A 24,632-nucleotide genomic window follows, 5' to 3' on the forward strand; every position below is an offset into this window, starting at 1 on the left:
CATAGATATGCTTGTTTTGTTAAATGAACATACATATAAAAATCCTGTGTGCTCATTTATGTGTGTCATTGATTACATGTCTATATGAGCAGGTTAGGTTCAGAGTAAGCTACGATGGTAACTGACTCTGAGTTAAAGTAATCTCAGTTTCCGGAGGGTTCTCAGGGTTAAGAAGCTCTCAGTTTTCACAAAAATGTCTTCATTAAACCCGCTGAGGTGGGGGGGGCAGGATTTATGTTGCCATCTAACCAAGCTACAACCTGAGGGACAGTGAGTAATAGACACACACACACAAAGAATACACTGTAAATATATAATTAATGTATACTCCTGCAGAATCATCAGGAAATTATGGTCCTGTAAAATAAAGCAGTGCAGTTTAATTTTCAAACTTTAAAGTCTAAATGGTTTCAAATCCTCTCTGCAGCCTGGAATGAAATACTGAGTCTAAGAATGCTACAATCAAAATGGAGACGGTGGTTTTCTTTATCTCAGTAACAGCAGGGCCGATCAAGAACTCATTTTCCATCATCTTCTCATGTATTTATTAAGACAATAATCATGTGGGGGAAGAGTTTTGTTGATGTTTTATTTCTCCAACATCAGTGTCTGATGACACACAGTAATGAAGAGGGGTCCATTCTGTCTGTACGTCACATTACCACTGCAGCTAACAGCTAGCCAACTGGAGTCTTTGGATGAAGTGGATTGATTGATTTCTATGTTTGTCTTCTATTCTCAGTTTTGACACAAAGACCTCCACCTCAGTCCGTGTTAATCCTAATATAATGCTAACCAGCTCTAATAAACTAGTTAACTCATCTGCATCCACTCTCACAAGTAGATTTGTGATTTGATGGCTGCCTCTTGGATAAGTGAGCTTTTAGTTTGAAAAGTTGAAGTAAGGAATGGATTTTTTCTAATAAACATCTCGCTCTGAGTTAGATGATGAAGAAGACTGGCACCGGTCTCATATCTGTAAAAAAATATAACGCTTAGCACAGCACAAAGAATGCAACAAGGGGAAAATAGAAGCACCAGTGGATTTGGACAGTTAGGCTGATGCCCTAAGTTGGTCGCCAACACATCCAAAACTTGTTTGTGTCACGATATGTATTCTCCCATTTCTCTGTGTCAAATGCACAAGTACAATGTGTAAACAAAGTTTCTGAGTTGCTGGATTTCTTTTTTCCTCTTCAGATGGAGCTCTGCTAGCTGCTAAGCTCGGCTAAACACTGAGTATAATGAGCTTGTCTGGCTGTAAGATGAAAAAACATATTTCCTAAAACGTCACTGTTCATTGTTAAAGGCAGCCAGACCTTTAGAGACACTTCTTTTGAACTGTGGAGTCACTGAGTCTTAGACAACACAGCTGGAGCACCACTTTGATCTTCCTCTCCCTTCAGTTCACATCTGGATAGGCAGTGGTGTTTTACATCAGAAGGCACATAGAGTCAATGCACTACAGGCAAACATAAAATAAATAGTTTAACTCATCAGATGAAAATGCAACCACATTCATGAACTTAAACAATCTGTCAGGACTAGGTGTTTTCAGTCACTGAATCTTCATACTTTGGTGACTCAGTAACAACTTTGGCCAAAATAATAAAAAATAAAACTTATCCTCATACAATCTGTGTCTTAAAAAAATAAAATGACAGAACTAGTAGAGAACCAATTCATTTTCTTGAGGAGACTTCCCAACTTTCCCGCTGAAATCCTGGAAATCCACATCAAATTAAAAATATTCCTTTATAGTTTATGGTTTTGGTCTGGGGAACAATGTCTGTGTTTCACCATCAGTCCAGTACAGACAGTCTCTTCCTGGAAATCAACTGTCATTGAGGTTATTTAGCAGCTGTGTTGTCCTATGTAATGTCCTGACTAATCATTGGTTACCTCTACATGCACACACCTGAAGTTTCTACCCTCTCTGTTACCTGAATAAACATGAAAGCTCACCCATCATATGTTCATCAACCTGCAAAATAAATCAGTGTAGGTCCACACAACAGCCTGGTTGTACTGATCTTCACTGTGATGAACATCTGAACTGAACTATTCGTCTAACTGGTCTCAAAGATAATCACTATCTGGGTTAGTGTGAGTTGAAATGAGACAGCTCAGAACCACAATAACAGCAGTCTGGTTTGTGCATGTGGAGGTAGCCACAGTCCTGCTCATAGCGGCACATGTGCTGGTGCCTGCTCCTGCAGCTCTGTACTGGGATGTGGGGCAGGCTGAGGGGAGCTGCTGCTCTTCTCCATCTCTGCTGCTGAGTCCTCCTTCCTGCTGTCCTCGTCAGCTTTTTGTTTCTCCGCCTTGGTCTTGAACCTCAGCCCATGACCTGCCAATCAGAGGTAATAAAGATTCAATTCACTACTGCTTAGTCTGCTTTTTCCCTAACTCTGCAAATAATAACAGAGTGAGTTGCATGAAATGTATTCAAATTAGTTTGTCTGACAAACTGTCCAAAAGCACAAAGAGTGTGACTTCACACTAACATGAGACGGAGAGAAACAGCACGTCTTCACATGTGACAAACTGGAAGCAGCAAATGTTTGGTACTTTTGCACATTATTAGAAAATGTGGTTTCTAAATAATTCTACATTAATCAACAAATAAGGGACGGTATGAAAATTATTGGTGTGGGGATAAGGAAGAAGGAGAGAAATCTTGTATTTCTTCTTTTTTATTTATTTATTTTTTTTAAAGCAAGGATTTTCTTTGGACCCACCCATTAAAAGGAGCTATTTGTAAGTTTTAGTATTGCTACATAGCGATAGTTAGCATTAACACCTGTTTACTTAAGCCCTTTTTCCACTGGTCAAAAAAACCCTCTAAGACCCACTAACATCAGGCTTTTGTCGGGAATGGAAAAGGGTAAAAAAGGTATTTATTGGCTCCAGCTTTGAGCGGCATAAACACAACACCCAGGTGAACCCGTTAATTTTCACCTCTTTACACACACTGTAAAGAGACTTGTCACCTGCCCTGCAATCTTATTCTTTAGCTTCCATTTCTATCACTTTTCTTCTATTGAAGTTAGCATGCTAACTAGCTAGCTCTGGTCCAGTTGGCCCGTCTCCTCACCTTTGATATTGAGTCACTGAAGTAGCTGCTCACAGGATGCTTTATAACCTTGTATTCCCTTAACTCTTGTAAATGCAAGACTAGTAAATAAACAGCTGCTAATGCTTGGTTATGTAGCAACAGCAAAACTTACAAACAAAAATCTATGGCAAACAGTTAATGCTTCCTGTTATGCTTCCAAACACTCCAGCAGCTCTCTGTCTCAGCACTAACAACTACTAAATGAACAGATATTTCACTGTCACTGAAACAGTTAACTGGGCACAGACATCAGCTGTGGCTCCTGAGGGGATCGAGCACCAAAATATTTTCACCCCAACCAGGATCCAAACATAGTTGTCTGTCTGTCTGTTATAATTAAGGAAATGACATGTTTCTTAGTTACCTAACGAGGCACGTTCATCTGTGTGTTTTGGAGCAGAAGATGGAGATTTTATAGAATTTGTTATTTCCTCCAGACTGCTGAGCCAAAGACTGGACCACATCTGAACAGGCTGCTGAGACATGTCCCGTGGCACACATGAAAGCCACCTTGTTTATGTAACTATTTCATCTTTTTTAAAAAAAATATAAATCTGACAAGGGAAAGCTGAAATAAAATATAAATACAGGGTATGAAAAGAATAAACTCTCCCCTGCTCTGCTACAAAAGCCCAACTCAACATCTGACCCCATCTGACTTCCCCTCAATATTATAACTATAGTCCCTCACCAACATGTTATTTCAGCACTAGTTGTTGTAGTTGAAGAGAATACAATGATATTAGATTTAAAACAATCAGAATTTGGTCAAAAACAGCACAACACTCATCTGCACAATTTGCTCACACTGTTATCTCTGTGTGTGTGTGTGTGTGTGTGTGTACTGACTTGGGCAGTCTGCCACCTCCTTGTAGGCCTTTTTCTTACAGCAGCCACGACACAGGTTAAACACACACTTATTTCCCTGGAGAGAAAAATAAAACAGCATCAAACAAACAGGCTAGAGAGCTGAGTTACTGAGTCTTTGGTAAAATTAAAATACATAATGCAACTCACACAGTTTAATGCAGATATTTACTATATTATCTTATTGTTATAACAAACTTAATCATTACAACTTATCATTTACATTGACATTATACATTTCCCTCAGCTGGTGGAAATCTGTCACACCTGTGACAACAGCTGACCTCAGCTCTGTTTGGGCTCCTCTGTCACCATGAATCAAATGAAATGCACATACACTGTGTGTGTATTAAAGTGACTGCTTACCTTTGGGTTCCCACACTGTTCACATTTGATGTACTTGGCTGTGGAGACAAAGAGGAGGGTCACTGTCAGACTTCACACACTTCAACTTGAGAAGTCAGCTTTTTGAGCAGGAAGTGATCGCTTCGACTCACGTTTCTGATCAGGACAGAAGTTCTTGTTGGGGTTGCGGGATCTCTTCTTCTGTTTGTTTTTGGAGAGCGTGTCAGTGGAACCATCAGAGTCCTCCAGTGCCCTCTTCTGACACACCGTCTTCTTCAATTCTGAACCCTTGCTGTTACCGTTGGCAACTGGCTCCTTTGGCCTGGAAGGTGCAGTCAGTCGACAGCAAGATAAAGAAAAATTTTCACTGTCTGTTTTTTTTTACCGTCTGTCAGGACAGGACGTCCTTTGATAGAAGGCGTACTGACATATGAAAGTGTCTCAGTGAAAAGATTAAATATAGACCAGTAAAAACAGTGTGGTGACTCACACTGGTCTGACGTATGGCTGGCAGATCCAGTGGGGGAAGGGCAGGCTGCCCTCCTTCTCTTCCACATCCTTTCCTTTGGCTATCTCCTCCTGTAGGAACACAACACACAGAACATCCTTCCAGTTAGTGTCAGTCTGCTTCCATGAGGCTCAGTAAACAGCTGTGTCAGTCTGAGAAGTTCGAACTAACAGATTTTAGTCAACACTGGCCATTGTCAGAGATCAGAGGTCACTTGCATGTACAATAAGTATGAGACCCAATCAATTTGCCATGTGGTGAGTAGTCTGAAGCCACGATCTGCAATCTGTATCTGGATAAAGAAAATGCATGGTAATGCAAGATGTACTGTAAATGAATGCTGAACCAATTTGAATCAGGAAGTGATCTGATCAGCCAGACAACATGTGGCTCACACTGCATCTAAAGGGAAAGGACAACTACATTTACATTTGCTCATTTAGCAGACGCTGTTATCCAAAGGGACTTAGCAGTGAAGGACATCATTAAAGTGTCAGAGCAGTAGGAAACCTTGGCATTAGTGCTAAGTACTACATCTATTCAATAAGTGCAGGAGATCAAGTAAAGAAGTGCACCATATTAAGTGCTACTTAGGCATGTTAGGGTGTTAGAGGTGTTAGGACAGAACAGTCAGGATAGTGATGACAGACGACTTTCCTCGAAGGAGCAAAGTGGCCGAGAAGGAGGATAAGACTGAATGACTGAGTTCAAGTAGATGGTGCAGACCCAGAAGTCACTCTGAAGGCAGCACTAGTGACATGAATTTGATTCGGGCAGCAATGGGTAGATCTCTCAGTGGACTGCTATGAAGTATGTGACAGATAGCGAGGTTGGCACTAGAGCTACCAAGCTTCTCCACTGGCTCTGATTGGCTTCTTACAGGGTGAGTAATGTTAACCAAGTTAGCAAAGATAAAGAAAAGCATCCCACAGATGCCTTTGGCTCCATCTGTCACATAACCCTCACCCACTGCAATAACAATGGGGTTAGGACAGTGGTGACTCATATTATGTGTCAATCAAACTAACTTTACGATGATGTCTAACTGGCAGATTTCAACTGTTACATCCCTGTCTGACTGAGCCAATGTGATGCTGTGATTAATTACGAATGTACCATGTGATCAGTCAGTTTCACCTGCTCAACTGAAACAGACAGATCCTGATGGAGTCACATGGCCTTTACTGTGTGAATTAGCATGTTTGCTTGTTTCCCTGATGTTTCTTCTGATGTTAAGAGAGATGCTTTTGATTTCAAGTGAAATTTTATTTTGAAATTTTGTTGTAAGTTCTGGTTACCTGGCACCGCAGCCTCAGCTTTTTGCTGACATCGGCCAAACCTTCAAGATTCTTCACCTTGGCCAGCTCCTCCCTGAGGTCGTGGTGGATCTGTAGCCTACACACACACACACACACACAACTCAGTATCACAAAACATGCAGATAGGGTGAAAAGGCTCAGCTACTTGTCAGGTAGAAATTGGACAAGGTGTATTATCCGAGTTGCCAATTCTGTGTTTAAAAAAATTAAAATGTATGTGAGATATTATATTATATTATATTATATATTATTATAGACCTACTACACAGCAATGGCTAAAATCACATTATTATATAAATATAAAAAAGGATTTTTTTAAGGAAATTCACAGAATATCAACAGATATATTAACCAAACAGGACCATCTGATGTGGGCCTATGCAGCTTATTAAATAACCAACAAGTCTCCATACTTCATCAAATCAACACAAAATTCATGTACAAATACAATAAAACCATAAAGTCCTGCCTAAAAGATGGCTACCATGGTATTAACCACACTGGTGACAAAAATAAAAACATCATTACATGATCAGAAGAGGGAGAAGACTCTAACTATATTCATGACATGTTGCTGCACTCTACAGTCTTACATCAGAGGCTGGTGGCTTTTGGTCCTGAGTGATTATTGTATTGGCCCCAATATAAGACAATCTTCTATATTTTTCAGGATATTTACATTGAAAAACTGGAGGTCATACGATATTTAAGAGCTAGACACCCACTCACAACACAGCGATGTTGTCTTTGAATGCAGTGAATATGGGTCTCTGCATTATTATATATGGTTCTATTACATTAAGTGTGTTGCATTATGGGTTTTAAACAGGCTTTATATTGCTTTTTGTCGTCAGGCGAGGGCTGATCTGGTCTGACCATTTCTGTAATGTTCTGAAACCAGCACATGCACCTCCACCTCACAGTGTGATTGTTCAGCTGGAGCTGAGAGAGGAGCCACAGATTTAACTTCTCTCTCCATCTCTTTCTGTTTCTCAATCATTTGTGGCACCTTTCATGTGAACAACAAAGTGCAACGCTCCGAATGCACTCCTGGAGAGAGAGACAGAGTGTGCACCGTCATCCCAGTTCTTTAAAAATACCACGTCTCCCACCTCTCTACGAACACCGGCTTTTTACTTTTCAGATCAGGTATGAACACTTCGGGTGTGTGGGTGGATTTGTTTTGCTGCAGAGTAAACTGCACAACTGAGGTAGCTGTTCAGGGAGTGTTTGCTGCCCTCAGAATTCTGGGACCTGTAGTATTAAACCACACTTGGTGTTACCATGGTAACCGTGGATGTCACGAAATCAAACAGGACTGAAACCTTAAGGATTACATCTTAAATGGAAGGGATTCTGTATCATGAGGTCCAGTCTGACCAAGTGTTCTTATCCTCTCCCAAAACCAGCCGTCAGTAAAGTCAGGGGTCATATTATATTCGACCCATTATAGAAAATGCATTTGTACACTGACAGACATACAGACTGGGGTGGACAGACATACGTGTGGTGCCAGAGCTTGAAGAGGTGGGCTCGTACATAGGACAGAGTGCAGGGAGGATACTGCTTCACCACCTCTAGATACTCCTCAGCCATCTCCCACACTGGGGGGTTACGGCCCTCAAACAGTGCAGGGTTATGGAGGTTCCCCTCTAAAAAATAAAACAAAAAGAGACAGTAGTTTCAAACCATGAAAGTATGTTATATAGAATCTACTAACACCAATGAGTTAGGAAAAAATGTGTGTAATGAACAAAATGAAACACTACATCTCTAACCTGCACTCATGACTCCCTGCACCCCGGTCTCCTGAATACAGCGCTCCACATCACTCAGGTGCTGAATGTTGCCATTGGCAAACACTGGGATATTAACTGCCTTCCTGTGGCAAAAGCACAGCAGACAATGAATTAATGATAATGATTTGTATCACAGGACAAGGGAAAGGGGAAATGTTATTCTGATTTTGTTTTAATATCAAAAATCTTGGATAATGAAAATTATTAAATTGAGGCCTTAGGAAACACAATCAGTACAGTGAAGAATTAAAACAAAGTGGTGGTAGCTCACTGTACTGCCTTGATGTGCTCCCAGCTAGCGATGCCTGTCATGGCTCCTTTCTGGTCTTTGGTTCTGCCATGAACTGTCAGCAGCTGGGGAAGAAATGGAGGAGGAAAAAGCTCAAATGTAGGATTTTTAAGACCTTTCTAAATCTTCCTGATACTGCATTTAGGGCTGATTTTCCAGATATATACAAATAAACATTGTGAAGCGTATGATAAGGTCGATATTTCTAATATTAAAGGTAAGTAAACAATACAAATACAATAATTTGTTTTAATATTCAGTTCCGGTAGTTAACCTTATTGATATGGCTGAGGTCATAGAAACCAGGGGTAAACATAACAATAGCAAAAAAACAATAACTGATAACAGGTTCCTGGTAACAGGAGCAACAATAATAATATTAATAATAGTGATAATAAGGAGGGAGGATGTGCTATAGGAGAAAAAGGTTGTAGACAGGATGACAGAACTAAAGTGACCCGAGTGGATAAAATAATCACAGTGATCATACCTGACATCCAGCTTTCTCCAGCATCTGGGCATAGCAGACTGTCTTTTCAATCTCCTTGAACACACGGATCTTACATGTGATGGGCACCGACAGCTTTTCATTGGCTAACCTGACTGTAAAACAACAGTGGCATTTTAGTTTGAGAAAGTAAAACCGCGATGGTTTGTAAAACAGAACATAAAACAGTTGAGAGAAAAGTGGCACTACACCGCTGAGGAATTTGCAGGTTTTTAGAAAAGTAAACTATTGAATTTATGCTTCATTTTTTACTGAACACAAAGATGACGAGACTTACTCATTTTCTCTAAAAGCTCCCATTCGTCTTGTAAAAAGACTCCATAGTGACCTTAGAAACAAGCATCAAAACAGGTTAGTTTTCCTTTCACTGTGTCACATGCAAGGTGAGCATCAGTATCTTTAGTGATCCACTCACTAGGTAAGAATTTGAGTGTTCATTCCTGTGGAAACTGTGCCTACCTCTCTTAGCTATCATCTGCGGACAGCCCAGGTTGAGGTCGATGGCGTCGCAGTAGTCCTGGGCCAGCAGAGCTGCCTCAAGGAACACCTCTGGATCATTGGCACAAAACTGGCAAAAAGGGAAAGGAACATTGTGATTTATATCTAACATTACATGAGGAACAATATTAATGTAAGTGTGTGTAATTTCACATAACATGGCTTGTTGACAAACCCGTGACTTCACAGGATTATCAAAGATGAAAAACTTCTACTATGGGATTTCAACCAGCACTTGAATCTACCATCATTAACAAACTGTAAAAGACATTGTGGGTGCAGATCCTCACCTGCGTGACGAGGGGTCTGTCCTCCTCACAAACCTCGTTGTAGAGGTTTTCTCTCCTGTAGTTGGCATCACGGACAAATACCTGAGCATGCAGCATGGGGGTGTAGCAGAGTTGGGCACCATGTCGGCGGCTCAGCAGGCGCCAAGCCAGCTCGCTCTGGTCAACCATGGGTGCCACCACAAACCGTGCCGCTTTCAGGGTCTTATTCCAGAACTCAAAGCCCTGGAGCTTGGCCATTACAGCTGTTTTCACAGGAGACCACAGGACCTAGGGCTGAACAATAACAAACAAATATTATCAAAACTGCAACACAGCCAAGTTCAATATCCAAATCCAAGGAGCTGCAATTTTTCCAAAAATTATAAATATAAATAAAGCTTTGGTGTGCTATGGCCTACAAACCATATTCTCCACACATAAAGGAACATGTCCACTAAATTGTGACTCATGTCACAATCACACTATCTATCAAAATAATCGCCAGATGATTTTTTTTTGCGTATCATTCAACCATACATTCAAGAGCCTGCAAAATATGTGGTTTCCTACTCAGCAACACAGCAAACACTGAACACAATAAGTAAAAGTCAAATTAAATTTTTGTTGTAACATTCAGATGTTCCACCTAATCCACAAATTTCTTCCTGCCTTTGTACCAATGTTTTTGAAATTCAGCTATGAACCATGTTAGATTTCAAGACCTGAGAGATGTGGAGATGCAAGAATGTATTGTTTTTTTCTTTTTGAAACACAATAGATTTTAAGTCTATGGAGATTGACTGGCAATAAAATTTCAGGAATTTTATCTGAGATCTGGTGTGTCAGCTCCCTTCCCAACACACACTTTCTAGTTACCCATTTCTTCTAACTAACTTTTCTTCCCCAATGTTCGTTTGCTTGTTTCAAACCAGCTGTAACATGTGTACAAGTGGCCACCAGCTTAACAGTTTAGTCATTTGAATATTTCAATTTTAACTAATTTAAGTAGTTTGTGTAAAAACAAAAGCCTATACGTCGACCACTTAAAGCAGAGCAGTAAAATATAACAACGTCAGAAAGTAACGAGCCATTTCTATGACACTTCATGTGGTAGCTTAGCCACATTTTCACTTGTCTTTCTAACGTTAAGACTGAGGATGACGGCTGAAAATCTCTGTTTGCCTCCCACGTTTCCTTGTTGACTTTCTACTGTCTGTCTCAACTGTTATTAGCATCTAACTAGTTAGCTGTTTCTGTGCTGTGCAGTCAGTCAGCTAGCTAGCGAAGACATGTAGCATGTGACAGAAAATGTACCACAGCTTTGTTTCTCTGGCGCCATCATGCACTGCTCCGGTCATGTACCAACTGTAGTCATACATTTACACTTAGATGGTCTGTTGTCTCACCTGCAGGAGTGTGAGGTTTGGAGAGTGTGGCTGGATCCAGATGTCCGGACTGCACCGCGCTCGCACACTCGCACACTAGCAGACTTTACAGGCGCGCTCCCGGGAAGCCCATGAGCGCTGAGAGAGAACTTCCGCCTCCTCTTCTTCTTCGTTGAGTTTTTAACGGCACATCACATCCACGATGTGGCATTACTGCCACCCTCAGCTCGTATTCGTCCTCACTGTCCACTCGTTTTAATGCAGTCTTATCAGATTCAAAAAACTCAGTAACGGTTCCCTCACTTGAAGACCGTCTCCACATCCTAATATACTGTTAATGTTGTCCTCTACCCGCCTTATTTTCCGTAATTGTGTCATCATTTTTGTCCTCCATGTGTACATTTTCTGCTTGATATAAGGATATACTGAACTGTCTCAGCTCTCAGCTGATCATTAAGACCTATTGGATGCTTTCCTATAATATAAAGCGTACTGTTAGAGTTGTGCCCAATTCCCGCCTCCCCAAACCATGTGTATCTATCCCACCTTCCGTGTCTCCGAGGTTAAACCTGTCCACTTTGTATAGGGGATTGTAATGTAATCAATAAGGATTATGCAGCATTAAAACTATCATATAGTTTGGTTTTGATTAGCTGTGAAAAACAAAATGCAATTTGATTTATGTATGTAAATACCCACAATTACAAAGATCGATAAAGACCATGTATGTAGTGATTGGTGCAAGTTTGACAGTTGAAATATTCACTGTATCTGTGGGGCAGAGTAGCTGAGGTAAGGCAGGGTTAAATGAGAGTAAGTGAGCCAAAACACTCCTGTTGTGGGCAAGACAAGTAAACAATGACTCTTTTCAATTGTCACATTGTTTTCACATTGTCACTTGATAAATTATTATCATTAATATATCAATTATAGCTGCTTTAAACATAGTAGGTGTAACACCTCTTCATCTTTTTTTTTGTCAAAAAGGAAATTAATTATGTCCATTTTGAGCTTGTTTTTCTGGGACACCTTTAATATAGAAAAAAAGACTTCCAAAGGGCCACTTGGACTGACTTTATACATTAAGGTCATTTTACTAGTAATGACTAGTACTATTACTATTACTCACAATGGTAAAGCTTTGACAAGTGAGAGAAAAGAATCCCCCAAAGTGCAGATCTATATGATATTAAATGGTTCTATTAAACTGTATAAAACTGCTTTGTATTGTGTTTTTTTAGAGCTTCACCCATACAATGGACAATAAAAGTGAAAGTAATTAGCTTCAGTTTTTTATTTTATTTTTGTTAAATCTAAGATACTGCACCCCAACATTTAAGCTCCATATGGTGACGGATATTAATCTTGTTAGATGTATTTTATTAGACAAGTCCATAAGACATAAAATAATCCCAACCAGGCCTAGCCTCCCCTACAGGGTTTAAGAAAGGGCCAAAAACAGTCCTCGCCTGTCACTGCCGGGTGAGGACCGTGAACTTGAGGCGTTAGGACCCAGCATCGCGAGGCTTGCCCTCTGTGAGGGTCTGCAGGCAGACGTGCGGGGAGAAACGCGGTTTCACTGAGGGAGGAGACTGAAGGAGGGACACCTCTCAGCAGCATCACCCGGTAAGAGACTCAACAGCTGTCACCGTGTGGACATCACGACTGACAAAATCAAATCTCTGCGAGGCGATCATGATACACACATGCAGGTCTGTGGCGGACTGGCGAGAGTGAGGCCAGAAGGCGACTGTCACAGGAAACTGACATTAATATCAACAGCCACATTTATTTATATCTGGGACCGTTCGTGTCCGCCCGGTCATGTAAATTGTAATAATCAGTGTTTCTCGCATGGTCCGTGCCATGACACAGTTATATAAGGAGCGCAGGGGCATCCAGACAGAGACCCCCATGATGCAGGTATGGTAGCCTACGTAGAGTGACGTTAGTTTACTTACTACGTAGTAAGAAGGCTAATATTTTTGTATTTGTGTTAAAACCTGAAACCTTTTATTTGAATTTAAATGTAAGATTGAAATACATCTCTGTGTTCTGAAAATAGCCTAAAGAGAAAAATAAAAGTGAAAAAAATTAAAGTATTTTCATGTGAAGGGCATAACGACATTTAATGATGTATTGGGCGATACTATAATTAATAACCTGTTCTTAAGTTAATAATCAATTTTGACTTGAATTGTTTTTAGTATAATTACTTTTTCAAACTACCTTGTATTCTTCTATTAATTTCCTTGATCCTGTAGACCTATTATGTAGGTCACAGTGATGTAAACATCTCTTGTTAGCTTGTCAGCTTTTCTTTTGAAGAAAATGTCATTTAGCCACATTATCTTGACATTTTTAATAATTTTTATAACAAGTCTAAACTACATGACATTTTATTTAATTTATATAATTGTGGTGAATTATTGTCTGAATGCTTTAAATTGTTTTCCTTACCGAAAAGTCTAATACTGATTTTTTTTTTTTTTTTTTTTTTTTTTTTGACCATGAGAGGACGGTTAAGTGTAAATACTTATTAGTGCATCGGTGAAGACGAAGCCAGACTAATCTGAGCTGCATGCCTTTTTGAAATTCTACATCTGTGCTTTTGTTTATAGGACTGACCAACATCATGAGGTCAGAGCAGACCTCATGCAGCATGTAAAGTTGCATAACATACAACATTATATATATCTCATTAAACCGTACATTAGCCCTCTGCTGATGATAAAGGGCCTTGGCTTTAAATACAGCAGCTTTTAAAAGGTATGCAGGAACGTCTTATCGGTGAACTCAGGTATATTGGGACATCGGGTAATATGGGACAGCACAAGAAAACAGCAGAAAATGTGTGCCTTGATAAGGGTCAAGTCAAAGCAATTGGTGCTGAGGCCTTGCTGCCGAAGCACTTGACCAAAGTCACTTGACATAATTCCTGTGACATCACATGGGGGTGTGGTCAGCATCAAACAGGAAGTGCACCCCAAAATGCAAGAGGTAAGAGAAATGTGCTCCAGGTTGGTTTTAATATAAGGGTATAACATTTGAATTACTAATATACTTTAACTATAAATGATTTATGTATGTATTATGTAATATTGTACCCAAATAAACAAATATTGTTTGAAATTATGTTTACATTTTTTAAATTAGGACTTTTTTTTTTTACCAGAAACAGCATGTTTCTGGTAAATTGTGACAATGCTAAAAGGTTATTGAAATGAAGTGTAGCACCAGTGTATTGATATAACCTAATAATAAGAGGTACCTCCTATGTATTAAAGAACCACAGAGATGTAACCTACAGCCAATGTTTAAGTGGACAGAATAAGACTTTTTCATGATTTATGAACATACTTCAGATTTATGCTAATTCCCCAAATTGTATCTAATAGTAGGCCTTATATTTAGTCAATTTAGCCTATCCCAAAGATTTTCCCTGACAGTGGTGAACAATAAAACATACTCTAAATGTGGTTCAGTGTGTTTAGTGTGCAAGTAGTAGCATAACAAGTAATTCAGTTTAATCAGGCAACAATATTAGTCTTTTATATATATTTTTTAAATTTATATTTTATTTTTATATTGATGATTTTATTTTGTTTGATTATCTTATAATGAGAAGATGATCTAATTCTACAAAATGTTTTATATAAACATTTTTGAATGTTGTTGTCCTTCATCAATAGCCTAACCTATTGACATAATAATCCATTTAACTATCAGAGCAGATCATAATAGCCTAATACATCATATCAAATAACCATAGACATATGTTTAAGATTAAACAAAACAAGTTTGAAATGTTCCTCAAAATATGTCATTATGGTTAAGAACATGGGCCTACACTAAAGAAACTGTGTCCCAGTTTACCAAACATGCTGTCCCAAATTAAATCAGTCACTGAAAAATTGTTTTGTGTCAACTACAACAAAATGGTGAGCCATGCATTGTTAAAATATCACACTAACTTAATGTCTTCACATAAAGAAAGTAGACACCTTGAGGAATTGAAAAAGGTATCATATGTTGGGTTATGTTTTTTAATCATGACAGGAACGCAATTAGAAAACAGTTACAACAATTGTCCCAATATACCTGACTTCGCCCCTAATAGTAAGTAAATAGTGTTATATGTTCTGCATTTTTTGTGTCCCACCTCAAGGCCCACAGGCACATTCCCTCGTTTTTATTAATGCATCGTATAGTGTTCCTAAATTTCCAGCTCATTCTTAATGATTTAAAATTCGCTTGTGAAACATTTTGAATCATCAACATTTTGCTGGGAAAACATTTAAGGACTTTGCATCACTGCTGTCTGCTAAAACAAAATCAGTATCTGAGTTGTTTCAGGGCTTTATCTGCCATCCAAGGAGCCTCAGAGGACATTGTTTTGAAAGAATATATTACAGTCCAAACAATATTCCCAACAATAATATTTCAAAGCTTCTTATGCCACACTTCTTATGTGTAATAATGCAGTATGTTGCCCGTGGTGCTGACTGAAACACACAGAGTCTGTTGATCCATACTCAGGCTGGTCACGTCACATTCCCGTCAGCGTGAGGCTTGAAATGACCATCCTACCGGGAGACAGTGGATTGCCGGCTGTTTTGGCCCGAGCCCAGCCTGCTTTTCTACCATACAGCTCGCTCCTTCAGCTCCCTGTAAATTAGCTGATGGAGCCACAAGCCTCATTGTACAAACAAAGTTAAAAATGTACCAAAAAAACACCCTGAGCACCACACTCACATACAGAACATGCAGTACATGAACCTGTGGATGGTGCTCTTGGCTGAGGTGCTAATGTGTGGTTGTAATTGCTGCCAAAGAGGCTTCTACAAAGAACTGAATTAAGGGTCTGAATACTTTTGTAAATGAGAGATTTCAGTTTTTGGTTTAAACAATTTTTACATAATAATAATTAATAAAATATTAATTTAACAATATTTCTAAAAATATTTTCACTTTGTCATTAATGATTGTTGAGAGTAGACTCAATTTAAAGTTATACCGACAACACAATAAAGTGTGTAAAAAGTGAAGTGATCTAAATACTGTCAACTCTGCATATAGTTTACAATGATGGGTAAGAACAAAACAGCAACAGCAACTAAATGATCAGTTGTTTCAAGAAAAAAAAATCAAGTAGTAGCCAGTAAAAAAAGTAAAAAAACAAGTTTATTTGCATAACGAAATTAAAGCAAAGGAATTAAAAAAGAAACCTGGAAACTGAAATCTAATTTCAGCACTAGAAAATTGTTTATATCTAAAATAAAGTTAGACATAGAAATATAGAAATCCAAATGTTGGGTTTTTTTTATTACTTTAGATTTTTGTTCTGGTGGCTACTGGGGACTGGCCCAACCTCAGGTGCTCGTCCGGATCTGTGCGAGCCTCTTTAGCCCACAGTTAGCAATCACTTCCCTGCATTGTGCATGCAATGTGCATTTGTGCAGGATCACCAATAGTATTTTGATACTTCATTTAGGGCGTGCCTTTGTTAGACATTTTATGATCTCCACATAAGTGGCTGTAAGGTGACAGAATGGCAGGTTGGAGGGATCGGCTAAGCTCAGATGGAGCTCAGGCTTTAAGAGTTTCTGGCAGTTTCAGAAATTCATAGTTGTTTCACAGTTAAGTTAAAGTTGGCAGTAAAATTAAATGCACTGAGTCTTGAGCACCATGGGGCAGAACTGGATTACATGCATTTACAGAAAAACTCAATCTAATTGCTTGTTGTCATTTTCATTGTTCTCCAGCTTCTCTGTCTGCCTCCATTAAGACACAGCCCTAAGACATCATGGGAGGCGTGGCGGTGGACGTGGGTGCAGACGGGGTGAAGGCTCCTGATGGAGGGTGGGGCTGGGCGGTGCTGGCTGGCTGTTTTGTCATCACAGGATTCTCCTACGCTTTCCCAAAAGCTGTCAGTGTCTTTTTCAAAGAGTTGATCCTGGAGTTTGGGGTGGGATACAGCGACACTGCCTGGATCTCTTCCATACTGCTGGCCATGCTGTATGGCACAGGTATGCTGCCGCCACGCACATACACATCCAACAAGGGGAGACAGTCAGAGAAAGTGCAGCATAGTTTTAATGCAGCCCTGTAATGAACAACTCTTTTGTTAGGATAATGTCCAATCAATTTTTGTTGAGATTAAGCTACATGAACATCCTACAGTATTATGCAGTCCAGTTATCCCGTAGTGCAGCACAGTGTTTATTTAGCCTGTCTCATTACACTTCCAAGGACATTCTCCTGACTATATTACTGTACTTTCCTCAATTTGATTTCAACTTTAACTCTTAGGTTGCCTGGCAACTGCTCCTAGCCAAGAACGATTCCAGCACATTTTACTGCAACTGGCTGTTTTCACACTTTTGTTTTTGTACAGAGTAGATCAACAGGATGTAATATGTTCATTAGTCAGTTTTAGAAGTGCAGATATGAACTTTTCAAAAATAAAAATAAAAAAAGCCAAAACAAACTAAACCAACACAAAAAAAGATAATATTAAAATCTAAATTATTGATAGCAAAAAGAAAATAAACCTACTAACTTTAATGGTTATTACTAGTACTTCATCCAAATGATAAATATTAACATAACATATATAAAATAACATAATAATTTACTCTTTTTTTTTTACGTTTTCTTCAGCAGATGAAGTTTGCTCACTTGTTGGACATAGATCAGTTGCTTATCACACTTATTATATTTGTAATATAGAATATTTAACACAAAGATTGTTATACTATTCTATATTTATTCATATTATTATTGTGTATGTAAGTGTTAAAAAATAAAAATTGACGTGCTTTTTCCTTTCCTTTCTTTATTAGGTCAAAAATATTCTGCTTGATTTCACAAAGAGTTTATTGTTTAATGCCATGGACGCAAGTGACAGAGACAAGTTTAACAAAATTTAAAAACCTACATTGAAAGCAATGGTCAGTCCCTCTGAAAATGAAAGTGAAAACAGTAAAAACTTTAAGTAATTTGTTGATGCTACTATTCTTAATGTCTATTGAAAATTTCAGCATATTTATACCTTAAAGGAAGAGTCTGAAATTTGGGGAAATAAATAAATAAATAATAAATCTGCTTACCCAGAGTCAGATGAGAAAATCAGTATCACCTTCATCTTCTAAGCTTCTAAAACCCCCAAAACGATCTTATTTACATGCTGTATCTCACACTAGGTACCAGAACACCTAGACACACAGCTGACACACAGTTCATCCCACTTTGTCCAGGTCCTCTGTGCAGCATGCTGGTGAACTGCTTTGGCTGCCGTCCAGTGATGATGGTGGGTGGCCTCTTCGCCTCTCTGGGAATGATCCTTGCCTCCTTCTCCACCAGCATCATCCACGTCTACCTCACTGTTGGGGTCATCACAGGTCTGCTGAAAGTAGAGTCTTGCAGTTTCTGACCTCTCCTGGCAAGAGAGAAAGAAAAAGCATGTGAACCTTTTAAAAGGACCTGGTTTTCTGTATTAACTGGTCATAACATGTGATCCAATCTTCATTAAAGTCACACATGTAGACAAATACAGTGTCCTAAGCTAATATCAAACAAACAATTGTAATCTTTTGTGTCTTTGTTGAACACACACATTAAACATTCACAGTGAGGTTGAACCTCCTTTGGCACCTTGATAAACTTGGGAATCCGTTTTCCCCCCGATGATGTTGAGCTCAGGCCCAGAAGCAGCAAAGCCTCAGATCATGATGCTCCCTGCACCATATTTCACATTTGGGATGATGTTTTCCTGTTGGTATGCTGTTCCCTTTTTACACCAAACATGGTGCTGCATGTTCTTCCCAAACAACTCAACCTTAGTTTCATCAGTCCACAAAACTTTATCCCAGAATTATTATGGAGAGTCAAGCTGCTCTTTCCTCAGGAACACTGTGATGTTTTTTTTGGAGAGCAGCAGCTTCTTCTGTGGTATCCCTGGCACAACACCACGCTCCACACAACTATGCAACATGATTGGCATCTGGTAAACTCATGAACAGAGATGTTAACCGGCTCCAGTGATTGCTTTAAGCCTTTAGCTCTTACTCTGAGCTTTTTGGTCTTTGTTACATCACTTTGGAGTTATCTTAACTGGGCGTCCACTTCTAGTGAGAGCAGCCACAAAACTAAATCATCTCCATTTTTAGACAGTTTGACTGTGGACTGATGAAGATCTGAACTCTTTGAGATGACTCCCTAACCCTTTCAGCTTCATGCAAATCAACAATTCTTCATCTTAAGATCTTTTTTTGTGAGGTATAGTTCACATCAGCAGATGTTTCTTGTGAACAGCAAAATGTTTGAGTGTTTTTTTTAACAAATGAAAGTGTCTCTAACTCAAACCTCCAATCTGGTTTCATTGACTGGACTCCAGGTTTGATAACTCCTGACTCCAGGTAGCTTTTATTAATGCCATTAGCAGAGGGGTTCACATACTTTTTCCTGTCTACACTGTCAATGTTTGAATGGACAAAAACAACACAATGATATGTGTGATATTAGTTCAAACAGATTATGTTGGTTCATTGTAGCTTGGATGAAGGTCAGGCCATATTTTAGGACTAATGTATACATAAATTCAGGTAAGTCCATCCAACATTTGTATGAAGGTTCAGTTGCCTCAGTTGTCAGTAGAACCACAAATTGTGAACTCCATGTTAATAGATTGGATGTTTCCACTTGATTTGGCAAACTCAAAGAGCTCTAGCCTCACATTAGCTTATTCTAATGAATGCACAACGCTAACATTACAACCTCAGGCGTTTATTATATTACATTAGCTTAACCCTGATGTATGTACTGTAAATCCATTAGAGACAGACCGAACTCTTTGGGTTACTTACAAATCTGTGTTTGAACCAACAGTGGATCTAGTGGTCTTGAAGGGTTAAATGTAAGTTTAACTACATGACAGTAAAACAATATAAAAGTTGGTTTCCTGTGCTGCAGGTCTGGGGTTAGCCCTGAACTTCCAGCCATCTCTGATTATGCTAAACCGCTACTTCAGCAAGAAGCGTCCTCTGGCCAATGGGCTGTCAGCAGCAGGAAGCCCTGTGGCCCTGTGCTGCCTCTCACCACTGGGCCAGGTCCTCCAATACCAGTACGGATGGAGAGGGGGCTTCCTCATCTTGGGTGGCATCCTACTCAACTGCTGTGTGTGTGGGGCCCTAATGAAGCCTCTGGTTGCCCCCAAGAACAACCCACCCAAAGACATGGAACAGGACAAGGATGAGGAAATAGAGGGAGCAGGGAAGAAGAAGAAGCCCAAAGCCAAACTGCTGGACTTCTCCGTCTTCAAAGACCGCGGTTTTGTCATCTACACTGTAGCAGCATCCATCATGGTGCTCGGGCTGTTTGTGCCTCCAGTGTTTGTTGTGAGCTATGCTAAGGAGCTGGGGAATGAGGATACCAAATCAGCTCTGCTGCTCACTATCCTGGGCTTCATTGACATTTTTGCACGGCCCACGTGTGGTGTGATTGCTGGACTGAACTGGGTGAGGCCTCGTTGCGTCTACTTCTTCAGCTTTGCTTTGATCTTCAATGGAATCACTGACCTGGTTGGGTCACAGGTATATGAATGCTTGCTCCTCATAAACTGGAAAGAAAATGTTTAGCCCACTGATATAAAACCTAAACATGTTTGGTTTGCTCTTCCTTTGTAATTTCATATTTGTACCCAGGCCAAGGACTATACATCTCTGGTGGTCTTCTGCATCTTCTTTGGCATCTCCTATGGCATGGTGGGAGCCCTGCAGTTTGAGGTGCTCATGGCAATAGTTGGTACTGAGAAGTTCTCCAGTGCCATTGGCCTGGTCCTGCTCATGGAGGCCATTGCTGTGCTGGTGGGGCCACCAGGTGCAGGTCAGTAAGCACCAAGACATGCACACACTGGACTGTCTACTTGACAGGGTTTTGTTGACAGTTGTATAATTATGCATTGAGCCTGTCAAGGCCCAGGTATTTATTTACTGGTACAAAATTAATTAACACTAGAACCTAACTTGACACAGCGTATCCTCAGTACTATTCATTACCAATGCCAAAGACAGGAATATGGCCTACCTGATTCCAGTGAGCTGTTTTGTGCATAATCTTTAGACACTACAGCAAAATACTGAGGGGGTGAGGGTTATCATTCAATGAACATCAAGGTCTTTCTTATCTCGTGTTATCTTTGGGTTGGTTAATGTAGTCCTTCACCATGCTGAGTGCCTCTGGTCTCCATGCTCAGTGTGGAGTGGCGGTAACGGACATCTCTAATGGGCTGAACTGATTCAGGGGAAAGTTAAAGAATGGTTTGATTTAATCAGGCTGGAAGGGTTTTGTGGTTAGACATACGCTGCACACACAAGAGCTGATGCTTAAAATCTCAACATGTTGTGCGGCCCTGAGCACAGAGCTTACAGATTGGTTTGATACAAGTTCCTTTGGGGAGAAAGGTTTGAAACTGACATTGAAGTTTTACCCCAAGCTGTCTCCAGAGGTGGAAAACAACACTACTGTTAACTCTTGTCTCTATCACGTCTTTTCTTCTACTGAAGTTAGCATGCTAACCAGCTAGCCTTTCTAGCAATTGACTGCAGCCTCCACTCCCCCTGAAGACAGAGCACTGCTCAGAGGACACATTATAACCTCTTGTCTTGTTAACACAACAATGGCTGAAACTCTTGTCAGGTGAACATCACCACCACCTGCTCCTGACAAGAAACAACGTTTGGCGGCAGAGAAAACTTACGAATAGCCCCTTTAAAGCAGCTTACCGTATGTAACTTTTGCTGAACAGGGGACAGATTGACACCTATGCATCCATGCAACCAGCTGTGTGTGACCCAGGTTTTCTCTTCCTTATTATTCAGATAATTAATGGACACAGCTAGGGCACCACTGTAAACCCTGTGTCCAAGAAATTATGTTTACATACGACTAATTTGCAACAGCAAATATGTTTAGAAGGAAACATTTAGAAACAACTGGATTATGTTGGTTAATGCACCGTTAAATAATGTCTGACCAGAACGTTTGATCTTGCAGAACAAAATGAACTTGCATTGACAACAGCTTTAATAAAGTTGATGGTTAGGTACTGGCAGCACTTGGTTAAGTTAGAGAGAGACCTTGGTTTAGCTTAATATAGAAACTGACTTGAGTCACAATGTGAACAAAGTACATTTAAACAAAACCATTATCTTACCAAAACCTTAACCATAGATAGTGTGGATGCAAACCCCAGACCCTGGTGTCACACTCCATCACACTGCACGTCCACCATCCACCCTGACCACCTCAAGGATTACATTTACCGCCACAAGGTAAAACAATCTCACAATATATAAACTTAATTTCCAGGAGACAGGGTTGTGAGAGAAAATCTAATCCACTCAGCATCTGTTTCCTTCAAAACCTATTTGCTCTTGTAAATCAGTTATGTATAAACATAATTTCTAGGAGACAGGATTGTGGACAGACATGTAACTAATCTACTGTAAGTAAGGTTGTTGACTAGGACAGAAGGGCACTTTTTCGCGATTGTATCTGTCTCAGATTTTATTCTCTCATCTGTTTCCCTGTGTCTCTTTCCTCTGACTCAGGTCGGCTGCTCGATGCCACTAAGAACTACATGTACGTCTTCCTGCTGGCAGGGAGCGAGGTGGTCCTCTCATCTGTGGTTCTTGCTACTTGTAACTTCTTTTTCATCAGAAAGAAGTCTCCAGCGCCGGCAGACAAGCTCGAGAATGTCACAGTGACAGATGATGATGATGCCAAGACAGAGGTGTCCAGTAAAGCTGCAAAGGTTAACGATGAAGAGGAGAAAGGACCCAGAGAGGAGCAAGAGAAGGAGACTGTGAGGGAGGAGAAAGATGGGTTGAAAGAGGAGGATGAGGAGAGAGACAAAGAGAAAGTAGAGGAGGTCAGACCAGAGATGGAGACAGTAGACTCACAGGAAGTGGAGACGTTGTTGAAGGAGCCACAGCAGAACGGTGACATGGCTGCCGGTGCTGAAACCTGATGGAGGATGCTGGACAGGACTACACCTGCAATCTTTACACACGTTTTCTTTTAAATAATCCAGCAGCAGGGTGAAGTGTGAAGTGTATTGTGAAGTGTTCCCATGAGTCCCCTCTTGGTTAGTTGTGCTGTCATACAGTGTGAGTTCACGTGCAAGTGTTTGTTGTTTGCAGGGGGGTAATCAGTATCACTGCCATGGGGAACATTAAGAGTCACTGTAGGTTATCAACACCTGATCACTAGATATTTTAAAGTGTGGTGGTGAATACGAGACAATGCAAGAAGTCAGTTACAGCACTGCCTTGTGTGTACAGTTTATATCACAGCCACCAGCAAAAGATTGGCAATATTGTATATTAGTGTTAACAAATCACATGGAAAGGCTATAAATGGAAATTAGTTGTTAGCTAGATCTGGTGCAAGAAATCTTCCTTATTAAATAACCAACAAAAGCGAAATAAATAAATGAATAAAGAAACAATCATTTTATTTAAGGAGCACAGTTAAGCTCATCCATGCACCCTGGCAAACCAAGTGGTTCATCGTAAACAACCAAAGCTGCCATAATGAGGAACGGCAATACAGTGGGCTCTCTGTCACAGGGGCCCCAGTACAGGAAGTGCTGAGTTTTACACGTAGCTTTCTGCTTTGTATCTGTAAACAGATGTTCACAAAAGCACTTCCTTTTTCAGTGTCTTTGTGTTACGTCACTGCTAATTTTATTCAGCCTCTTTTTTACTTTACAAATACAAATCTTTTCTACACGAGCACAATATTATTTTTTTACAATTACAAATCCTTTTTTTTTTTTTTTTTTTTACAAATACTAATCCTTTCTACACAAGTTCAAACTTGAATTTCTCATGCAGATTTATTTCACAGGTTTACAGAAGCTGATTTACGGCAAAATTTGGAATCATTTCTGAACTTCAATTTACAACTCTAATTTGAGCTCATGAATCCACAGTTTTGCCAAATAGATCCACAAATTGTTTGCTGGGGTGTACTGTGTGGTAGTATTTTTCAGACATGGGGCACCTTTGACTGCAGTCTAGCAGTGTGTGAATGTGCACCCTTCTAACTTGTGGAAAGACTTGCAGACTTTTGTCATGCGAGGGAATGAAATGTCCTGAGACAGGACTCAAAGACCTTACGTGTCTCCCTGGAGATGAACTGAAAGTTGTGTCCCTGTAGAGTATTTTTCTGAACTGTTCTTCACAGTATCGATACCGTCAACTTATACATGATATGTGCAGGTGTGTTGCTTTACGTAGTAGTCACAGCAAATGTGGCCAGACTGTGCAGCAAAATGTTCTCTTTACACGAGTTGCCAAACACGATGTTATATCAACATTAAACCCTCAGCGGAGGATCTGCATAGATGGATAAAAATCAACCTTTGTTCATTTGGTTTTGCAGATCACAGATTAATCTAAATTATTCAGCCTCTTCATTTACTGTATGTGCAATATGAAGCCTTACTATGTCAATAAACTTATACAACAAAAATGAACTATGGACTATGGGTAATTTTCTAAGTGCAGTGTGGTGAAGTCTGTGTAACTGGAAAACTGCAGAGGCCCCTTGTGGACTTGATGAATTGCAGATGTGGACAACCCTCAGAACTAAAGCTCTGTTCTTCACAACAAGGAAAGTAATTTGATGTATGGAAATAACTTTGAGAGCAAGTTCCACAT

General features: G+C 39.9%; 2 protein-coding genes across 2 annotated transcripts; one reads left to right on the forward strand and one right to left on the reverse strand.

The window, feature by feature from the left end:
• Positions 1-572: 572 nt before the first annotated feature.
• On the reverse strand, positions 573-11,061 carry dus1l (dihydrouridine synthase 1-like (S. cerevisiae)). The gene is made up of 14 exons (XM_071474830.1): positions 10,927-11,061; positions 9,542-9,814; positions 9,213-9,321; positions 9,031-9,081; positions 8,736-8,848; positions 8,228-8,310; positions 7,936-8,039; positions 7,662-7,809; positions 6,137-6,233; positions 4,821-4,909; positions 4,483-4,652; positions 4,352-4,389; positions 3,968-4,043; positions 573-2,350 (listed from the first exon to the last, which is right to left on the reverse strand). The coding sequence occupies exons 2-14, from the start codon at positions 9,776-9,778 to the stop codon at positions 2,184-2,186; spliced, it is 1,482 nt and encodes a 493-aa protein (XP_071330931.1). The 5' UTR covers positions 9,779-9,814; positions 10,927-11,061; the 3' UTR covers positions 573-2,183.
• A 1,409-nt stretch (positions 11,062-12,470) lies between these two features.
• slc16a3a (solute carrier family 16 member 3a) lies at positions 12,471-24,448 on the forward strand. The gene is made up of 6 exons (XM_071474832.1): positions 12,471-12,531; positions 16,671-16,934; positions 18,165-18,308; positions 19,879-20,498; positions 20,610-20,790; positions 22,518-24,448. The coding sequence occupies exons 2-6, from the start codon at positions 16,712-16,714 to the stop codon at positions 22,934-22,936; spliced, it is 1,587 nt and encodes a 528-aa protein (XP_071330933.1). The 5' UTR covers positions 12,471-12,531; positions 16,671-16,711; the 3' UTR covers positions 22,937-24,448.
• The last annotated feature ends 184 nt before the right edge of the window (positions 24,449-24,632 follow it).

This window comes from Trachinotus anak, unplaced genomic scaffold (genome assembly GCF_046630095.1).
Source record: "Trachinotus anak isolate AG129_WGS33_773 ecotype Australia unplaced genomic scaffold, CSIRO_AGI_Tana_v1 ptg000003l, whole genome shotgun sequence".
NCBI classification, from domain to species: domain Eukaryota; kingdom Metazoa; phylum Chordata; class Actinopteri; order Carangiformes; family Carangidae; genus Trachinotus; species Trachinotus anak.

Excerpts from the sequence above, each read along its gene's own strand:
- dus1l (XM_071474830.1), bottom strand. The coding sequence starts at position 9,778 with ATGGCCAAGCTCCAGGGCTTTGAGTTCTGGAATAAGACCCTGAAAGCG. Across the intron at positions 7,810-7,935 it reads GCAGGGAGTCATGAGTGCAG|AGGGGAACCTCCATAACCCT; the intron begins GTTAGAGATGTA and ends TTTATTTTTTAG. Across the intron at positions 4,653-4,820 it reads CAGCCATACGTCAGACCAGT|GCCAAAGGAGCCAGTTGCCA; the intron begins GTGAGTCACCAC and ends TGCACCTTCCAG.
- slc16a3a (XM_071474832.1), top strand. The coding sequence starts at position 16,712 with ATGGGAGGCGTGGCGGTGGACGTGGGTGCAGACGGGGTGAAGGCTCCT. Across the intron at positions 16,935-18,164 it reads GGCCATGCTGTATGGCACAG|GTCCTCTGTGCAGCATGCTG; the intron begins GTATGCTGCCGC and ends CACTTTGTCCAG. Across the intron at positions 20,499-20,609 it reads CTGACCTGGTTGGGTCACAG|GCCAAGGACTATACATCTCT; the intron begins GTATATGAATGC and ends ATTTGTACCCAG.